At 40.1% G+C, this 18,960-nt stretch overlaps 2 protein-coding genes across 4 annotated transcripts; both read right to left on the bottom strand.

Annotated features, from left to right (window-relative positions):
* Positions 1 to 4,800: 4,800 nt before the first annotated feature.
* LOC149836198 (autophagy-related protein 13a-like) lies at positions 4,801 to 14,234 on the bottom strand. Of its 3 annotated transcripts, none has more exons than XM_090009052.1 (4): positions 13,893 to 14,234; positions 11,491 to 13,557; positions 11,223 to 11,404; positions 4,801 to 5,337 (listed from the first exon to the last, which is right to left on the bottom strand). In XM_090009052.1, the coding sequence occupies exons 2-4, from the start codon at positions 13,201 to 13,203 to the stop codon at positions 5,013 to 5,015; spliced, it is 2,220 nt and encodes a 739-aa protein (XP_089865178.1). In that variant the 5' UTR covers positions 13,204 to 13,557; positions 13,893 to 14,234; the 3' UTR covers positions 4,801 to 5,012. The 3 variants fall into 3 exon arrangements, with proteins under 3 accessions (XP_089865178.1, XP_089865179.1, XP_089865177.1); XM_090009053.1 differs by having other exon boundaries at positions 11,491 to 13,560; positions 13,893 to 14,227; XM_090009051.1 differs by lacking the exon at positions 13,893 to 14,234 and having other exon boundaries at positions 11,491 to 13,776.
* Positions 14,235 to 18,116: 3,882 nt separating this feature from the next.
* LOC149836197 (RING-H2 finger protein ATL79-like) lies at positions 18,117 to 18,491 on the bottom strand. Its single transcript, XM_090009723.1, has one exon. The coding sequence runs from the start codon at positions 18,489 to 18,491 to the stop codon at positions 18,117 to 18,119; it is 375 nt and encodes a 124-aa protein (XP_089865849.1).
* Positions 18,492 to 18,960: the final 469 nt, after the last annotated feature.

Raw genomic sequence — 18,960 nt, 5'->3', positions numbered from 1 at the left:
TTTCGTCCTAAACCCAGGTTTGATTCATTTAACCTAGACCTAGCTTACTTGGGCTAAGTCTAAACCTGTCTAACCCAGTTGACTTAGATCGAACCCAGTTTTGTTCAAACCACTTGGATTTAGCAGCTTGGCCTGCTCTTTCTCTTTCTCAACTAGGTCGAACTCAATTGACTTAGTTTGACTTCTTAAATAAAGGTTCGAACCCAGTTCAAAGCAGAAAGAATATTCTAAAGTCGTTCTTTATCGATCGGAATGTAAGTTTGATTCATCAATCACTCTCTCAAGTATTTTTTGATTTGTATTGTGATATATATCGTATATGTTCTGAAGTAGTATCTGACCCTAGTCCTTGGCTTATGCTCTCTAGAATACTTTGGTGTTCATGCGCATGCCTTACGACTATCGCTAGATATTTTATGATAAAAGCTTTTGCGTATTGCAGTATATATGTATTTGAGATTGTCATCACGTCGAACGATGCCAAAGATCATTCATTATGTATATTACATATATATGTATCTACTTATGCTTTAAGATTGTCTTCGCGTCGAACGATGCCAAGGCTCCTGCTTTCTGTAATTTACATTATGTTTTAAAGATTACCATCACGTTAAACGATACCAAGGCTCTTGCTTTCTATAATTTACATTATGCTTTTAAAATTATTGTTGCATCGAACGATGCCAAGGCTCTTGCTTTTTGTAATTTAAGTTATACATTTAAGATTGTCCTCGCGTTGAATGATGTCAAGGCTCCTACTTTCTGCAAATATATATATATATATATATATATATATATATATATATATATTTGCTTTTTTTAAGTTATTTACTTTGGTTTCCTCCACCGAACATTAAATATGCATTCATTTACGCTGCTGCATTATAAAGCCAATGCTCCTGCTTATATTACATGTAGTTGTGAATAAATGAGCGTTCAAATGAAGATCATCTCCAAATCGCCAATACAATTCATTTGTCGCTCATCGATCAAGAATCTGCTTGACAAAAGAAGCTCCTATTGGAAAGGATTTGCTTTTGCATAAAATTATTTCAACGAACATCGATGGATGCGAAGTACACACAATGGTGCGCATCTATCCCCGAGTTAAGCGTAGCGATTTTTCTGTCAAAGAGCAAAAATGTTGATGAATTTTTTGAAAAAATGCTCATCGAGCTTAAAAGAAATGCACGCTTTCTCCATCAAAGAGAGGAAGCGCTGCTGAAAATTCTGAAAAAGCTCAATAAGCTCAGAAAGAATGTAGCATGTTACTTCATCATACAGAGAAAGTTCTGCCCAAATTCTGTCAAATACTTTTTACAAAGTAGAAATGGTCATCACATTTCTACCTTCAAGCAGAAAAGTGTTGTCGAAATGGTTGGCAAAAGAATTGCCTAAAAAGGTTAAATGGCATGAGAATGCCTCATTGTCAAAATGTTGCCAGAATGGCTCATTCCTATGTTTTTCATGTAAGGGCACTTTACTCGTAAGGGCCAAAGAGCCAGAATAGTTGTTGTGCCTTGACTAGGCCAAGTGCTCGTTGTGGTAATATACGCTGAGCAGTCGATCCATTGAGATCGTGTCATATGTATGCTCATAAAAAAATATTGGTGTACAAACTAGACTCGTAAGGGCCGGAGAGCTAGAGTTCTATATCCTCCCGAAAGCGGTGAGGTGCTTGTGATGGTCGTAGATGTTAAGAGCAGAGTCAGGCATGTATATGAATAAAACTTAAGGTCGCAAAACCCCATGATTGGACTGTGCTGAGTAACACTGAATGGGGTCCAGTACATATTTCTTCAGTGTGGGATGCACTGGCTTGCTCGAATGGTATGTGAATATTCGATAAGTAATTGTTAGACCGACAGACCCCTTTAGAACTATTGCTCATCATGGAAGACAGTGATGGTACAACTGTGAGCGACATGTATTTGATCATAAACCAAAAAGTTTAAGGGGCCTCCCATCATTCAGAAGGTATGGAAGTCATGGTTATTCTTAAATATCTAAGGATTGAACCCACCTATTGCAATAGAGGATGCATCCAAATCAGCCTGTTAGGGTTATTCTAGTATGAGTTCTACCACCCTATCATGGACAGGATCAACATGCCTCTGAGGTATCTAAAATACTTAGAATAATCAACCTCCAGAACATCACGTTGATGCCTGAGTTCTAGCTTTTCTTGCATACCAGGGGTGAATAAGTTAATATCGAAACAATGCATTAGTTCTAGGTTCAACGATGTATGAATGAATGGACGTTATTTTGTCAAGTCCTGCATAACCTTGATAAAGGTGTCAAGATCGATATACTACTAGACCGATAGGGCAAAGACCTGTGTTGTATCTGCATGACTAAGGAGCTCACGCTTGGCTTTGTGGGATATGGATGTGCTAAGTCATGGAGACTTAAGTTTAATGTTTCAATTGAGATCCGAAAGAGTTCAATTGAGGCCTTGAAGAGGCTCACGTCAAGTCATGGAGGCTTGAGCGAAATGTTCAACTCGTAACCCTAAGAAGGCTCTCACGATATACGCTAAGTCGTAGAGACTTGGGCATCATTGTGAATTGTGGCCCTGGGTGGTCTGTGCATTTCTTTGAGTTGATTGTATGTGTGGATGAATGTTTGCTTACCAGACCAGTAGTGGTTCTGACCCCGTTTAACGGAGATTTCAGGTGTTGAACCTACGATGCGATTTGCGGAGCAAGGCGACATCGAGTTCCAGAGTTTCTCTAAACAGTATTGTACTGCTTCCTTTATAAAACTAAATATTGTTTTTTCAAGCAGTGATGTTTGTAATAAACAAGTGGTTTGATAAATAAAAGACCTTGGTAGTCAATGAGTGCTTGGTCACATACCTGTGACTTGCCTAGATTTTTCTAAAATCGATGACTCATTATCATTCATTTTCGTTGCTAAAACCTTTTCCAAGTTTCGCTGCAAAGAAAAAAATATCATGAAACTTTGTTTTGAAAATCCAGGGTGTTACGGAATTGGTATCAGAGTTTATGTCTGAGAAACCTGGTTCAAGATCCGTCATGTTCGTGGTATCTCACTATAAGTATAATTTTATACTTTTTGACTGGGTAAAGCCTTGTGATCATGCATTTTGCATTGTTATTCATCTTATTTTATACATGATTTAGTGAAAAATTGATTTAAAAACTCAGTTTTATCATTAGTTTTGAGAAACTTCATTTAAATTGAATTTATCAAAAAATCGTATTTTTCAAAGCTTGCCCTGCGATTTTCAGTGTTTTATTTAGTTTAGAAATTTTTAATTAGTGTTTTAATTAGTATAGAAGAGTTCCCTTAGTTAGATTAGAAAGTTTTGTTTTATGAAACACGTTTTTCAAAAAACCCTTTTTAAAAATTATTGAAAAATCACCGGACACTTTTTGAAAAATGTATTTAACCTAATTAGTTAATATAAATAGCACACTTCAAGGGTTGAGAGGACGTTTTTCTAGATTGAAAAATATGCCCCCTCCATATTGCCCCTCTCTTTTCTCTCTCCCTTGCTCTCTCTCGCTCTTTTGTCGATTTCTTTCTCTCCTTGTTCTCTCATTTTTCTTCTTCTTCTTCTCTAGAACCCTGAAATATGGGATCGCAATTGGATTTGCCCTGCCTTTAGTTTAGCATTCCATGACAAAAAAATTGAAATCAAAGTTGTTGTAAGACCAGGGGCCTTGTATGTGAAAGAACATCTTTTTTGGTCATTTTGTCCCGAGAAAATGAATCAAATGTTTACAAAGCTGTGAAGAACATTTTCACCTGAGAAAAATCACCTAGTTTCTCATGTGGGAGTGTTTCACAGGTTTGCTAACCTGCTATACTTATGATACTTGACACATTCTAAGGGGCTCACAGTAACTATCTTGGAATTCGACCTTTTTTTTTAGCTAAGCCAAGGAAAGACCTTTGCATCACCTACACACCTTGGCAGGCCTCTAGTTGGTAAAACCCTTGAGGTCCTCCCAACCTACCAAAGTACACTCATCTTCGACCATGCGGCAAGAAATACTACTCGGGGGTTTCGAGAGTGTCAACCTGAATATCAGCAATTTTGCCAATAATTTGACCAATGGGGGCTCCGCTTGTCTGGTAGGAGCAGCTAGTGCATGTCACCTTGTGTTGGGATGTTGCAAGTTCAAATCCCGATGGTATCGCTGTATAACTGATAGGGGTCTGCCCAACCCCAGCTTGCCTTTCAAAAAAAATGCCAATAATTTGCCAGATATGGCAACCCTTTGATTGTTTTCTTTTATGGGCAAGCTGGGGGTTGGGCGGACCCTCGCCAGTTATACACCGTACCATTTTGATTTGAACTTGCAATATCCCAACAGAATCCTGGCAGAAATGTCTCGGTATTTAGCATTTTGCCTTTACGAATACACTACAAATAGTTCCTGTTTTGCACATTTTACTGGATCTAATATGCCAAGTTCAGAACAATCCAAATCCCAACCTGTACCATAGGACTCAAGTTGGATCCAGATCCAGGCCCACTTATGAACATGGTTATAGTGAAGGGTCAAGCATGAAGGGACTTATTCTAACCCAATTAGATCCCTATCTTCATTGGGTAGATAGAACAATCCAAGTCCCAATCAACATATCAGATGAGCCAGATTACCATGCGCATACAAAAAAATATCAATAACTGAAAAGATCCTAAGTCCCTTATAAACATGCGTCAAAGGTACTCATTTAGAAGATTAAATTGTGAAGAGCCAAAACTCTCTCTCTCTCTCTCTCTCTCTCTCTCTCTCTCTCTCTCATATGGAGACAAGCATGGGCATAAAATTCACTAAAACAGATGAACAGATTTCTCTTGGCATTTGAAATATGTAGTCCAGTCACAAAGCAGCCACAGAGAAGCAAAAGATTTACAAAGTTTAATTGCTTGATTGAAAGATGAAATGTAGTGTTTGTCAGGCTAAAGCTTAATCATCAGCAAAGCCAAGATCTGGACTGGTCTACCTTCTTCATTCACCAGCAAACAGCACTCATGAACGATACTTTTGTAACTGTTTTGTGGATTCTGTTGATCGAACTTTACTCTGAGAAAGTAGAAGGTCCTTCATTTCTTTGTAGGTACGAAGTTCTTCCAATGCATCAGCAGCCTTTCGCGACACAAGAAACCCAGATGCTCCAGTTTCAGTAGAAGCGCCTCCATCAAACTGGGATGTAGATGCCTGAGAATAGTAGCTGCGGTCTTGGCGAAGAGGAGGTGCGGTCCTCAGCATGTGCACCAGCATGCCAACAGCAGCATCCTGAGACTTTCTTGCTGGCAGGAACGTCTGTGTTGGATCAGAAGTTTCCTTAACATCCCTGTGGAAAACATCACAAGGCATAACAGCGTAAATAACACACAAGAAGGTAACACCAACAAACACTCAGACAAGCTTGTCAACTATTTCATTTGCAACCAGTTGCTTTCGATCATAACCAGCAATTTACCACCCATGCAATGTTCATGCCTGCACAATGGACTAGAAAGAAATACTAGCAGTTGCTATCATATGGATGCTATGCAACATGGGTACTTTAAAATGCTCTGCATACCAGTGTTAACACTGATACCTCATGGTGCTGGACCTGCAGGTGGAGAGTACTTTAGAGTGCTGCCACATATAGACATACTATATAATATAGCATGTAGGTTGCATTTCCTATAAATATTTGTACTTCATTTTCTTTCTATATTATATTAGAGATTCTCATTTGCAGTAATCGTATCATGTAATTGTGTGTTTAAATATGCTAAGTACGTGTTTATGTGTGCAATATATGTAACCTAGCCGCACTGTCATACCCTTCCTTTATAAAACACCCATATCATACCATTTGTACTTGTATCACACCATATGTCCTAGTATGGATGCCAACAACTCCAAAAATTAAGGATGATACCACACCCAACTAGTATGTATCTTATGCTCCGTGTAACACTACAAACTGTTCAATTTCAACTAATAAGTATGAACAACGATTTGCTTTTGTCATACAATGGTGTTACAGGTCATTCAACATCAACAAATCCAAAAATTAAGAATTGACATTACAACCTATAACAACCCAATGTTAAGCTTAAACTAAGAGACAAGAATGCTTTGTAACAAAAACCTCTCTCTCTCTCTCTCTCTCTCTCTCTCTCTCTCTCTCTCTCTCTCTCTCTCTCTCTCTCTCTTGTCCTCATGCACATTCCCTTGTTCCTCTACCTTTCCCTTGCTTGCATTATGGCCAAGGCGGAAGCTATGTCACATGGATACAGCTGACGATACAGGGATATGGCCATTTTTATGAAGTTTTCAATGTAACTAGGGGATATGGAACGAGAGTCAAAATGGAGTATCCATGTGACATAGGGCAGAAGGTTCTCTCAATCTGGCCTAATTCCTTGATCAAGTTTTGTAATAGCCCCTGCCAGCACAGAGCTCCATTGTTGCATATTCTATTATCAAATGAAAGTGTGTTGGACTATTATTGACAGCAATGTTCATCTAACTTGTCTGAGGGATTCTTAGTCTTGGTAAGGTTGTGATCTTCCAATGGATTCTTACTCTTGATAAGGTTGCAATCTTCTGATGGAGTCTTAGTTTTGGTAAGGTTGCAATCTTGCTAAAGGTCCTTTAGCTAGAACATCTACCAAATTTCAGAGAGACTGGTAACGGGAAATGGTAAAAAATCTAGGGCATGTTTGCTTGACCCTTCAAGGAAATCGCATGAGAATCACTCTCTCGTGAGAATAACTGTCACAAGAGAATTCATGAGAATCAGTCATGAGCACAACCCATGAACCATGACTGATAAAAAATCATATTTGATTCATTCTCTCACAGTGCCACATTTGGGGTTTGTGAGAACCATTCCCTCTCAAAAGTGAGAATGATTCTCACAAGGCCAAGCAAACATGCCCTTAGAATTTGAATGCCAAAAGGATATGCATTAAGAGGATACAACTCACGACCTTATTAGATGCTATTACATTGCTAAGGCTGCAAATGAGCCAAGATTGAGCCTGGCCATGTTGAGAAAGCAATCCAAGGCAGAGCACGGCCACTCCATTTGCCACTAACTGCAACAGAATTGCAGATTTACTTTACTGGTTCATTTCATCAATTATGCCCAATATTTTCAGTTGCTTTATGATCCCAGCATTTAGCTGTGTTTACATCCTGACACTTGGGATTGACGTTGTTGCTCTAAACCCATCATTACCCTTTTTTATGCACTCTAACAAATTATCAAAGTACAACATCGTCCCTGACTGCAGGATCACAGACTGAACTCATTTATTGCAATCAATATATCAAACTACCAACCAAAATACTGGTTTTGCTGTCTCACCAGATGCTCATGTCAAAAGTCAAAGTTTCAGGTGAACCTGTTACATAAACCCTGATGTGTAAACAACTGTTCCAGTCACTGCACACTTTACTCCTATGACCGATAGGGTTTAATGTTCCCAGTCCCTGAAACTACTGAATACCTCACCATTTCTAGGGTCTCTACAAGGATGTCTCATGGGCTTAAGTTGGCCGTAGATTTCCTTAAGAAAGATAACAAAATAACATTTTTATGTTGCACAATTGGCTCTGCCTTTCATGATCAGATTTCAAGGTGTAACAGTATCAAACTATTTCATTGGTCAATTGCACCATATCTATCACTTCAACCGCCACCGTTGTGCTCACTCCCTCTTCATGTTTTTCCTCCTTCGCTGAAGTCTCATAATAAGTACTGACACTCTTGTCTTGGTTTTGTTCTATGATCAGTAAGCCCTATAACAGGGCAACAAGCATGTCAAAGTCTACTGTTACTTTGTTCAATGGCAATTTCTAGTAATATGCAGCTTCCAATTCTTCCATCAAGTCACCATAGCATTTAGCATTACAAAGTCATTCCTAAGATACAGGTCATATTTTTCTTTCAAAAAACATAAAAGACAAAAGAAACCCAAATGTGAGTGGTGCACTGCTTACACCTCTTGCACGGCTTTCTTGATGATGCAAATGAATTACACTTACTGGATCCAAACCTGAACTATTTGTTAGTTTGTACCATAAGTCTGTATCTGTTAATGATCATTGTCCATTCTCAAAGGCCTAACTGGAAATCAGATGTTTTGAGAATATCACGATATTAACAGTTTTTCTTCAACGGTCAAAAAATCATAATAAAAATTGCGATATCTTCAAATGAGTAAACATTTTTTTCTATTCATTATCTTTTTTATATTTTAAGAACTATTTATTTATATTTCTTTAGAAAAATAACTACTAAGGCCTATTATCTCTTATTTGTTTTACTTTTCTTTAATTTTTAAAATTTTATTAAAACTTCAGAGATTTTCTCAAGAGAAAACACTTTAAAAAAATGAAAAATTGCCGAGAACAATACTGGTGACGCCTCAAGTAATTTTCTTTGATGCAATGAGTTTCACTTCAACAACTTTAAAATAGTAAGTGAACACCCCTGATGCTTTGGAAATGGAAACACTATTTCAATTAGGGATGTACAATGTGCGGAGTAGCTAGAACTCACACCCAGTGCAAACCCCTTCCTTTATAAAATGAGCCAAGCCCGTGCTTAAGCGTAATCTCAATTCGATAAATGAGCCCGAGCTCAAACACCGTTTGAAACTCGTTTAAGTGGGGTAGGAGATAGCTTCCATTTTAAGAAGAAAAGGGTCCAACTAGTTTCCTATTCTAAAGAAATGATGAAGGTAAAAAAGAACAAGCAGTTTCCTATTTTTGCGATTTTCTACATATTTTAAGTTTACCTTTCATTACAAAGTACTCATTTCTAGTACATTTCAACCCATGACTTTAGGTATCTAAACATGCAAAAAAATGGGTGAAGAGTCGAATATTGCGATATGACAATATTAAAATATATTATCATAATATTAGATGTATCCAAACATAGCCTTGTTGTATTAGCAAGAAAAACATCGACTGGAAAGTTTTCATAACATGCCATCAACACAAGAATATGAACAAAGTAAAAGTCAACAAACTGGGATCAAATAAAAATCCAAAAGTAACATGGCGATGTTACCCTCTAATTGAAAACTAGCTTGCATCCTATGTTCTTCCACTAATGAATCTGCTATCTTAGAAGCTACAGGTTCACGAATGCTCTCGTCTAGAATCAGTTTAGAAAATGTTCAGATAAATGGTACCAGAAAAGATTGCATGGTTCCACTGTACTACTATAATATAACATACTTTTAGATCTATAGACGCCAACCCATGCAGAAATTGGAGACCTTAAAAGAAATGGAATCTGCATAGTGAAATAATAAAGCCAAGGGAAAAACAAAAATAAAGAGAACAGTCTAGCCTACTACTATCCACAACTAAAGTCACCAAGGAAACCACCAAACCTTAGCTCCACAGTGCTTGGTGCATGACTAACATTTGTCAAAACACCAACAGAGCCAAACCAAGCCTTAGGTCCATAGTGCTTGGTGTATCACTAACATCTAGAAAAGCATGATCAAGCCAAAAAATACCAAAATAAATGTAAAACAAAAGAAGCAGCTTAAGAAAGAAAAAAAGGAAATAAATATGAATTAGTCATCCAGGTCACAATGATACTCCAATGTGTTCCCTGGATTGTGCCCTCTTGCATACTATTCTATTGGACAATTACACAAAAATATTTTGTCCCTTGCCCTTTCAGCTGTATCTGTGTGACAGAAGTCATAAGGGAAAATCTTTCACAATATTCAGGCAATGACAAAATAATACCAGGAAGCCATCATGGAACAAGGGGATGATGGAAAATGAACAGAAATATCAACGAGAATAGCATGATATCAATAAAATATGCTTTCTCATGATTTCTATGATCTAAGACCAATAAGAGAGATAAAAATGGAAAGAACAGAGAAATATCCCTGAGCTATACAAAATGTTAGCTCCTCAAAGGGGCTTATATAAAATAAACAAGAAGCCAATAAAAAACAGAAGTTTCTTGCAGTCACCATAAGCTTTCTCACCAAAGGTCACAGTCACATAGAGTTAATCTGCCAACCAGGTTTATATAGCAGATATGATATTCTAGGATCATGTATTGTTACCTAGAGATTGGGTAATGGATCTACATGCATACACACATGCACACAGAGGACAAGTCTCTGGGAAACATTTGCATACCATATCAGTTAATGATATCTCACATGTTCATGTGTTGGTCAAGCAGATCAGGCTGTGAGGATGGGTTTATCATAGTTCATTTAGCATAAGCCATGTTTTGTGTGTACAACAACAACAACAACTACGCCTTCATCCCAAAACAATTGGGGTCAGCGATATGAACCAAAAAAGAAATTCATTTTGGGTCTTCCACATGAATCCTTTTCCTCCAATCATTTCTATCCAACGCCATGTCCTCGGTGAGGTTCAAAGCATTCATATCCTTTCCTATCATCTCCATCCAAGTCTTCCTAGGCCTACCCCGACCTCTTTTAACTAATATATTTTTGTGTGTAATATGTCAAAATGTGAAAAGCTTTTTTTTATAATAACATTTGGTCCAATTTGAATATCCATATTAACCTACTTTACATTATATTTTAATGCTTAAATGTATTGTTTCAAAGTAAACCAACCATGATAATCCCACCAGGTGCAGTCAGATTTACTCAAACTGCACAAGTAATATTTTACTCATTGATACCAATTTCTCCTTCACACACACACACACACACACACACACACACACACACACACACACACACACACACTATATATATATATATATATATATATATATATATATATATATATATATATATATATATATAACCCACTCACATATGTGACATCATGATGTACACACAAAACACATACACATGCATGCTTTTGTGCATTTGAATCTCATGTATCCACTGAATCTCCCACTCACATATTAAGTCTCATAACATAACATACACAGAACATGCAAATACATGTGCCACCACATCTGTGATTTTCTGTGGGTCAATCACAAGATCACAAAGCGAGCCACGAATGGAGAAGCACCAGAGAGAGTATTCAGGATGCTTAGGCCTGGAGCATCAGACTCAGGTCACACAACTTATAGAAGAGCATGTGTCGATGGGGCAAATGCAAATCAACAAAAATAACGACACTAAAAGATCATGTCAAAATTCAACGCTGAGCAAAACTAAGTACAGCAGTGGCAAAGCTAGGAACGAGGACTACCTTGATTGAGAATCTGTTGTATCAACATCATCTACAGCAAAGGGATATGAAAAGTCACAATCATCTAAATCATCTTGGAAAGAGACCCTGCTTGAGCTCCTTGAAAATCCAACACGTGGTGAGCTGCTAGAAGACACCAATCCAGGGAGTCTGCCAGAATCATCTCTGCCATCCTTGAACACCTGAGGAAGACAATCAAGCACAAGTTCAACAGGAAATGGTTTCAGAACAAAGCCTTATTTCACAATAAGATTCAGAGTAGAATTACCTTCTGACTAGAGTATATCGGAAAGTTTGAAATACCTTGGTAACATTCTCCTGGTTTAAGAGTGTCTAGCTTTCTGATGCTTCTATTTTCGGATGAGTATTCCTGATATCCTGAAATATTGCTAACGGGAGCTCTACAACTATCATCCTGAGCAAAGCTGTCAGGCTTTGAGAATCTAGGGGATGGAGGTGGTAGAGAAAACCTGTTTGAATCGAAGGAACCTGAAGTTGGATATCCTGAATTTCGACTAGTGATTGGCTGAGGAATGCTGACAGGAGCACTTTCTAAATGTGGATGAGACAACAATAGATTACGACCAGATGAATTGGTTGGTGGAGATGGTGAAGAAGATGGTGAAAATGGAGGTGAGGGCCAGTACTCATCCAAACTTATACCTTTCTTATGAGCTGAGAACCTAGAACTCAATGATGGAGATCGTGGAACATTTGTTTGTGAGCTTATAGAAGGGGAATTATCCATAAGAAAATGGTTTCGAGATCTGTTTCGATGCATGTTAAGATTCGAAGGTGAAGCATTAGCATCTGGAAAGGTAGGAGATGGTGAGGGCAGTGTACCAAGGGGACGTGATGGAGGTGAGCTGGCCTGGACATAAGAAGTAGCTCTATTAAGACCACTTGTCCAACTATGAGGCCTCTCAAATGGGATAGAAGGTGGCCCAAACTGTTGTAATGGAAAAGAAGTGTCACGAACACCTCTATCTACAGATTGAGTAGGTGATCCAGATCGGAATATCTTCAAAGGATCAGCAGCAGGGCTACCAACATAGTCTACAATTATCTGTGGTGCTAACATTGTGGAGGTCTCAAGGTTCAGATCTGACAGAGTTGCACGATATGATACAGACAGACAAAGCTGTCCAAATGGGGTCTCTACAGGGGTGAAACTGAACTGCTGCATCAACTCATCCTCTGTCCGGGAGAAAGGTTCACAGAAGGATGAAATTTTATAGCTAAGAATGAAGTTTTTGGTATGGTTTGCTGAATTAAGCATCCGAAAAAGTCGATAGGCAGGCAAGAGCCTTAAAGTTGCATAAAGTGAGCGCACATTTATCGTCAATCTCTTGTACATCCTCTTAATGGCAGGATGTCCATCAACAGAATGTGTAAACGTTTGTGGTGAACCAACTTCAACCCCTCCAGTATTATTCCGAACCTTTCCACTGCTATCATCATACTTCGCATTCCCACCACCTGCCCACGTTTTACTTGATGGAAAATCTTTACTACTTACTTTAAGAGATTCACACTGAAGAAACCATCTTTCTATAACTGTTTGTTTGCTTGTTCTCGATATATAGTCACCTCCGGTAACGGAGCAGTTCAGAGGCTGCCCTCTTAGAGATGAAGAACCCATTGAATTTTGCTTCAACAACCGCCCAACACCCAAAACAGAGCCTTCCCCTTCTGAGCCAGCTCCCTCAACAAGAATCACATCAAGTACCAGGGGACCTCCAACGTTCTTATACAAAACATTCATGCACTCGACAGCCGTCGGACAATATCCAATTGTCAAACTGAACCACTTATCCCTCCGCTTAGCACGGGAAATGCTCGACGAGCTCGACGCATCATGGTCAATGCTCTGATTCTGAGAACGCAAACAGGGGATCCTTGACTCCAATATTATCTGAAGGCTCTTCGAGTAGAACTCCGAAATGATCTGCTCTGCTTTTGCAGCCTCCGAATTTGCCATGTCATGCAAAGCCACAATATGATCAACTAAAACTCATGAACTGTACAAGCTTTATGATGAATGGGAATATTTGATGTCTCAATTGTGCAATAGGTGAACCCCGAACCAGAGCATGTGAGTCCAAAATCCCCCAATAATTTCAAATCAATAAAAATGTTCTATGTCAATTGAATTTCAAATCAATAAAAATCCACTAGAATTTTACCAATACAAATCCCCATGAGATTACCATCTCTACATTCATTGAATTTCTTACCAGTATCTCTGTCTAAATAATTTCAGATTCTTACCAACTGCCGTTTTGATTGTGTACAGATTCAGCAGAAAACAAACAATTCAAAAGCCGAAAACCACCTGCTAGAGATTCACAAATAAATCAAAATACGAAAAAAAAACAGAAAAAGCAAAAGATCAAGCACTCGATTGTGATCGAGAACCACATAATCTGAACAATCGAATCAGTCAAGGCAATCCTTAATCAACATAAACCAAATCCCCAGAGGAAACAGAGTAAGGCCACCAGATTAACCACAAATTCGAAGGAAAAATGAAAAAGAAAAAAAACCCTAAAGTTCAAATCTTCCGATCAAACATAAGAATCCAAATGAAAGAAAAACTTAATCGGATTACCAAAGCAAAGAAAAAGAAGTCAAATTCCGAAGGAATCTAGAAAACCGTTGCAATCATACCTTGAGGAAAAAGAACGCCGAGGAAATACGAAAGCGCAGGAAAAACCGGCCAAAAAGAGGATCCGACGATCGGATCGATCAGAAAACCCGGCGATCGTGGACGGAAACCGGCGACACGGCCGGCGGCTTCCGGCCCGCCATCGCCCCCTGCTTCGCGCCGAGAAGGGACGTCCGGCGGACGGAATCCGAATCCCCCACGTCTCTCATCTCACCGGATTAACGCCACCTAATTAACCCAAATCGAAACCCGAGATTAGCAAATAATCAGAGCTCCGATTGGCCCCTCTCCCTTCTTAAACTCTTAACCCTCACTGGCTTCCCTTCGTCTCTACGTTCCCTCCGGTTTGGGTTGACGTGTCCACCTGCACATTTAATACGTACAGCCTCAGGGAAGAGAGGTGGGCCCCGCGGTTTGCGTGAGGTCACGTTCGCTCGTGCAAGGCACTCCATTCGCTATCCACACGCTTTCTGAGAGCAGAGTGCATGCTTTGTTGACACGTCTTCTATGGGTTTTGTGGAAATGACTTAATTGCCGTTATTTAGTTTTTTTCGAAATGGAAATCTTTGTGGGTCGGATCCCATTAATGTGGATCGGGTTATGGTCCGAATAAGGGTCAGGCTTGAATGAGTGGGACACTCTAGTTTATTTTTGTGTCGTGTCCCTTTGTATACTATTTCTTACTGATCATTATAAGAAAGAGTGTGTCATGTTTTTCTTTTGATGGTGTAACTGGGTGGGGGTATACCTGACCCAACCCAATTTTAGTAGACCCATGGGTTCATGTCAGATCCAAAATATAGACCTATAACCATAGGAGTCGAGTCTTGGGTATCGTAAAATAAAGACCGGAACCTAAACCACATTTCATACTCGACCCAAATGATTCTACATAATATAAAATTGAACCAACCCAAACCCGAACCAATTATATACTTGAACCCATTTTATTCTTGAACCAACCTGACTTCGAGCCACTTCTTACCGGAACCGACTCAAATCCAAACTGATTATGTACACAAACCCGATTTATGCATGAACTGACCCAAACTGAACTCATTTTTTAATATAAAATATAATTGATGTCTTTTTGTTTCAACTTGAAATGATTGATTGATACCCATATTCTTTTTATATTTAGATCTTGACATTATTTACAATATGGTTAACAAACTTTCCATTTGTTAGCATCTAATCTTATTAATCAATAATTGATTCTTGTCATTTTACATGTTTTTTTTAACGGGTAATTAGATCGGCCCCACCCCAAAAAGGCTCCCTAACGGGTAATTAGATCGTGATTACATTGGTTTACTCTTTTTTTGTTTTTTGGTAGTTCATCGGACGGTCGCCCTCCAACAATTAAAGGTAAAAGTATTGAAACTTTTTTGCTATTTAGGTCTAGGGTTTAAGGTCCTATATGGGTCCATGTTTTTCAGCCACACTCAAACCGAGCCTGGGCACGAATCAAAATGAGTCAAGTCTGGGTCAGATTTTTAGATTTGATTAAAAATGAGTTTATTAAAAACCCAAACCGATAGACGCCTCGGACACAAGGTGACCTGCACTAACTGCTCCTGCCAGACAAACAGAGCCCCCAGTTGGTAACGCTAAGTTGTGAAAGGAGTGATCATAAGAAGAGGACATGATCACAAGAGTAGTATGATATCATCAGATAACCTATGCTTTGAGCTTGGCTCAATAGGTCTAGAGTTCAATTCCTAATACTTCCAGCTATTGTACTAGCTCAAGATCGCCTGGTTTAGCTCTAGCTCAGCTCAACTTGCTACCAAAACGAACTGAACTTGAACACCTCAAGTTCAGTATGTTCAGTTCGTTCACATTTTGCTACCAAAATGTCCCTGATCCCCGATACACTATACCAATATAACATTTTGAATGCACCAATTTAAGGGTGGCAGTGGACCGGGGGGGGGGGGGGCTGCCTCACTCCGTTTGGACGGGGGATGGAGGACATGAAACAGGGATGGAGGTGGGGATGAAAGTTAAAATCAAAACCCGTGGGGGGATGGACTTACGTTTTTTCCTACAATGCTTCGCCCCGCCCCATCCCCGATCCCTGTTAGTAAAATAACTAAAATGCTTTTAGGGATGATAGTGAGCCAAGGAGAAATGGGGCCCCGCCCCGCCTCATCCCGTTTGGACTGGGGATGGAGGGCATGAAATGGGGATGGAGGACATGAAACGGAGATGAGGTTAAAATCAAAACCCATGTGGGGATGGAGGGCAAAATTTTGAGATGGAGCGGGGGTGGAAACCTTGTCCCTGCCCCCTCCGCGGTTCACTGCCATCCCTACACCAATTAGAACTGACAATGGGTCAGATTTGTATCAGGTACCTGGCTCAGCCCAAACCCGAATATTCAAGCTGGGTAAAAAAAAATGCTGACCCGAATAATATAGAGGTCGACCAGAACCCAACTGGAGCAATATGCAGGCCGCGTTTGGATTAAGATCTTTTGTCAAGCACCCGACCTAACCTAATCTTTTTACCGGATATTTGACTAACTCCAATGCTTGATATGTATTTTTAGTAAAAGAAAACCTTTTGTAATCATACTGATCAGGATATAGAATTCCAAATCTGCTATTTAGGCAAGCTTGAACCCGAATTCCGAACCTGACAATTTGCTATTTAGGCAAGCTTGGATACACTTTGATCGGTTCGGTACCCGACCCCTTGACAGCTCTAAGCCAGTTATTGCATTCAGTATCTTTATTCATCGTCCCCTTCCTGGGTATGTGAGCATACAAGGAAAGACAAAAAAACCCTTCTACCGAATCTGAATCCAATTAGTGGGTTTCTATAGATAAATCTGGATCCAATTAAAAATTGGATTCAAGTTCAGTATTGAGTTTTGCATTGAAACCCGACCCAAATCTGATTAAAAATAGAATCCTACTAAAACTACAACCTGATTAAGTGTAAGTATCAGGTTTTAAGCTAGTCCGTGACCGATTAAGTAAGATCTGATTAAGAATCAGACCGGTTGACATCCCTAGTAAAACTTCCTTCAAGTGACAGTAAAATTTAAGAGAATTTTACAATATAATAACAGCAAGAATTGAATGACATCCTCCTGTCCATCACATCTTCTCACCGTCAACGTCAGAGATGAATCGATAAGAGAGAAGCACATAACTGGAACAAAAACAAAATGAAATCTCTCTCTTTCTCTCTTTCTCGCGCATAAATGTGCTCTCTGCGAAGTGGTCGAGGAATCTTCGCTGCACCTATTCTGGGAATGTCAGGTCTTTCAAAATATCTTTAAGGTTACCTGAAATAAGCTGGTAGTGTGTGAGCATCAGGTGTCTTTCGTTGTGGAGCTCTTGTGGGGCTCCCCATCAGTTCGTAGATGTAAAAGTTGGTGGATTATTTAAAGAACTTAGTTGCTTTCTTTCTGGTGAGTTTTTTGGATGTCGCACAACAATGCTATTTTTAGGCCGAATCTAATTTATTTCAATAAGTTAGTAAATTATATTCTGGCGGATGTATACGCCTCGTTACACATCTATCTTTTTGATCTTTAGTACCACTTGTCGTTAAGGCCTCTCCCGGATCCAGACTGATCACCTCTGTTTCTGTTTTGTATTATGTGCTCTCTTTTTGTAAAAGTAACCTCGGAGTTTTAAGATGCCGACACGATGGCGGTAAGTATGGCAGGCTGAGTCAGCACGACTGGTATCGGGTGCAGTTTTTTCGGATTATAAAAAAATAACATACCAACTATAAATAAAATAAAAGATAACCAAGCTACCGAAGTTTTCAAAGAAAATAAGAAGCCAAAAAGCAATAACAAAGAAAGCAAAAAAACTTCACTGCAGTACTGCCACCACCCCCCATTCTCATCCTTCATTGCTATTTCTCATCCTCTCATTGTTACATAAGCGTCCAAGGCAAAGCACGTGAAATGACATCACACAAACCAAAACAAGGAACTTGCCAACGTTACTAACATGGAATACACCCAAAAAGCCATAAAAAGTAAAACACACTACCAAATTTCAAAAAACAACAAAAAAGCCATTAAAACCCCGCCACCTTTCCCTCCTGAACCCACACCCTCACAAAAGAAACCACCACCTCCTCCGATATGACAAAACTATCCTCATTATGTCATCCTGCTTTGGTGCTTCTTACTTTCTAGCCCTTAGAGTAGAAGGGCATTTTCGTCTTTTATCAGGGAAAATCGGCAGTTTGGAGCCTCAGGCGTCAGGGACGGCCTTCTCGGTCTGGGCGACGACGCAGCAGCGGCGGCAGGTCGGGCAGGAAGCGTGGGAAGCGAGCCAGGCATCGACGCACCTCACGTGGAAGCCGTGCCTGCAGCCGGGCAGCACCTTGACGCGCTCGCCGTCGACGAACTCCGTTAGACAAATGGCGCACTCGGCGACCGCACCGGCCAGCTCCACCCCCGACGAGTACACCAGCGTCGGTAGAGGCCTATCCGTAGCGGCGGCTGCGTCCGGAGCGAGCTTTGACTCCGACCGCTCTCCGGCCTTCCACCACCGGAGGAAGAAGCGGATGGAGATGTTGATGGCTACGACGCAGAAGAGCGCGCACAGGAGGGCCACCAGAACCATGGCTAGGTTCGCGCCGAAGTCTCCCGAGGCGGAGTACGGCCACCACCTGTCGCAGGAGGCCGCCGGGGAGGTTTGGTTGTGCAGAGTGGCCGTTGAGGATTGGTGGGATGGGTCGAGCAGCAGAGTTCTACACATGTTTTTCAGGGGAGTCCTTGAGAGAGAGATTGGTTTGTTACGTGGGTGACGTGAAGAGAAGAAGATGGGGATGGGGATGGGGATGGGGATGGGGATGGTGGTGGTGGTGGTGGTGGTGGTCGGTTTTTTAAGGGAAAATAGGGAGAGGGTTTTATGTGCAGACCTTTCTCTATGTAACAAGGATGGCTGACGAATGCCAGGTTTTGGTTCTCTCTGCTGCCATTTTGGTAATTGGCGATTGATTTGGAAATGTGGTAAGGTTAAAGATGGCTTGACTGGGCTAGGGCTTAGTTGATCATTTTTTTTTAGACAGAGAAAGCCGGGGGTGGGGTTA

Source organism: Nuphar pumila, chromosome 6, assembly GCF_984573655.1.
Source record: "Nuphar pumila chromosome 6, dmNupPumi1.hap1.1, whole genome shotgun sequence".
NCBI classification, from domain to species: Eukaryota; Viridiplantae; Streptophyta; class Magnoliopsida; order Nymphaeales; family Nymphaeaceae; genus Nuphar; species Nuphar pumila.
This window is presented reverse-complemented; position numbering and strand designations above follow the sequence as displayed.

What these genes read in the sequence shown, in the direction of transcription:
- LOC149836198 (XM_090009052.1), bottom strand. Translation starts at nt 13,203, where the DNA reads ATGGCAAATTCGGAGGCTGCAAAAGCAGAGCAGATCATTTCGGAGTTC. An exon ending in CGATATACTCTAGTCAGAAG is followed by an intron (nt 11,405 to 11,490) that starts GTAATTCTACTC and finishes TGTCTTCCTCAG; the next exon opens with GTGTTCAAGGATGGCAGAGA. An exon ending in ACAACAGATTCTCAATCAAG is followed by an intron (nt 5,338 to 11,222) that starts GTAGTCCTCGTT and finishes TGTTTTCCACAG; the next exon opens with GGATGTTAAGGAAACTTCTG.
- LOC149836197 (XM_090009723.1), bottom strand. Translation starts at nt 18,491, where the DNA reads ATGGTTCTGGTGGCCCTCCTGTGCGCGCTCTTCTGCGTCGTAGCCATC.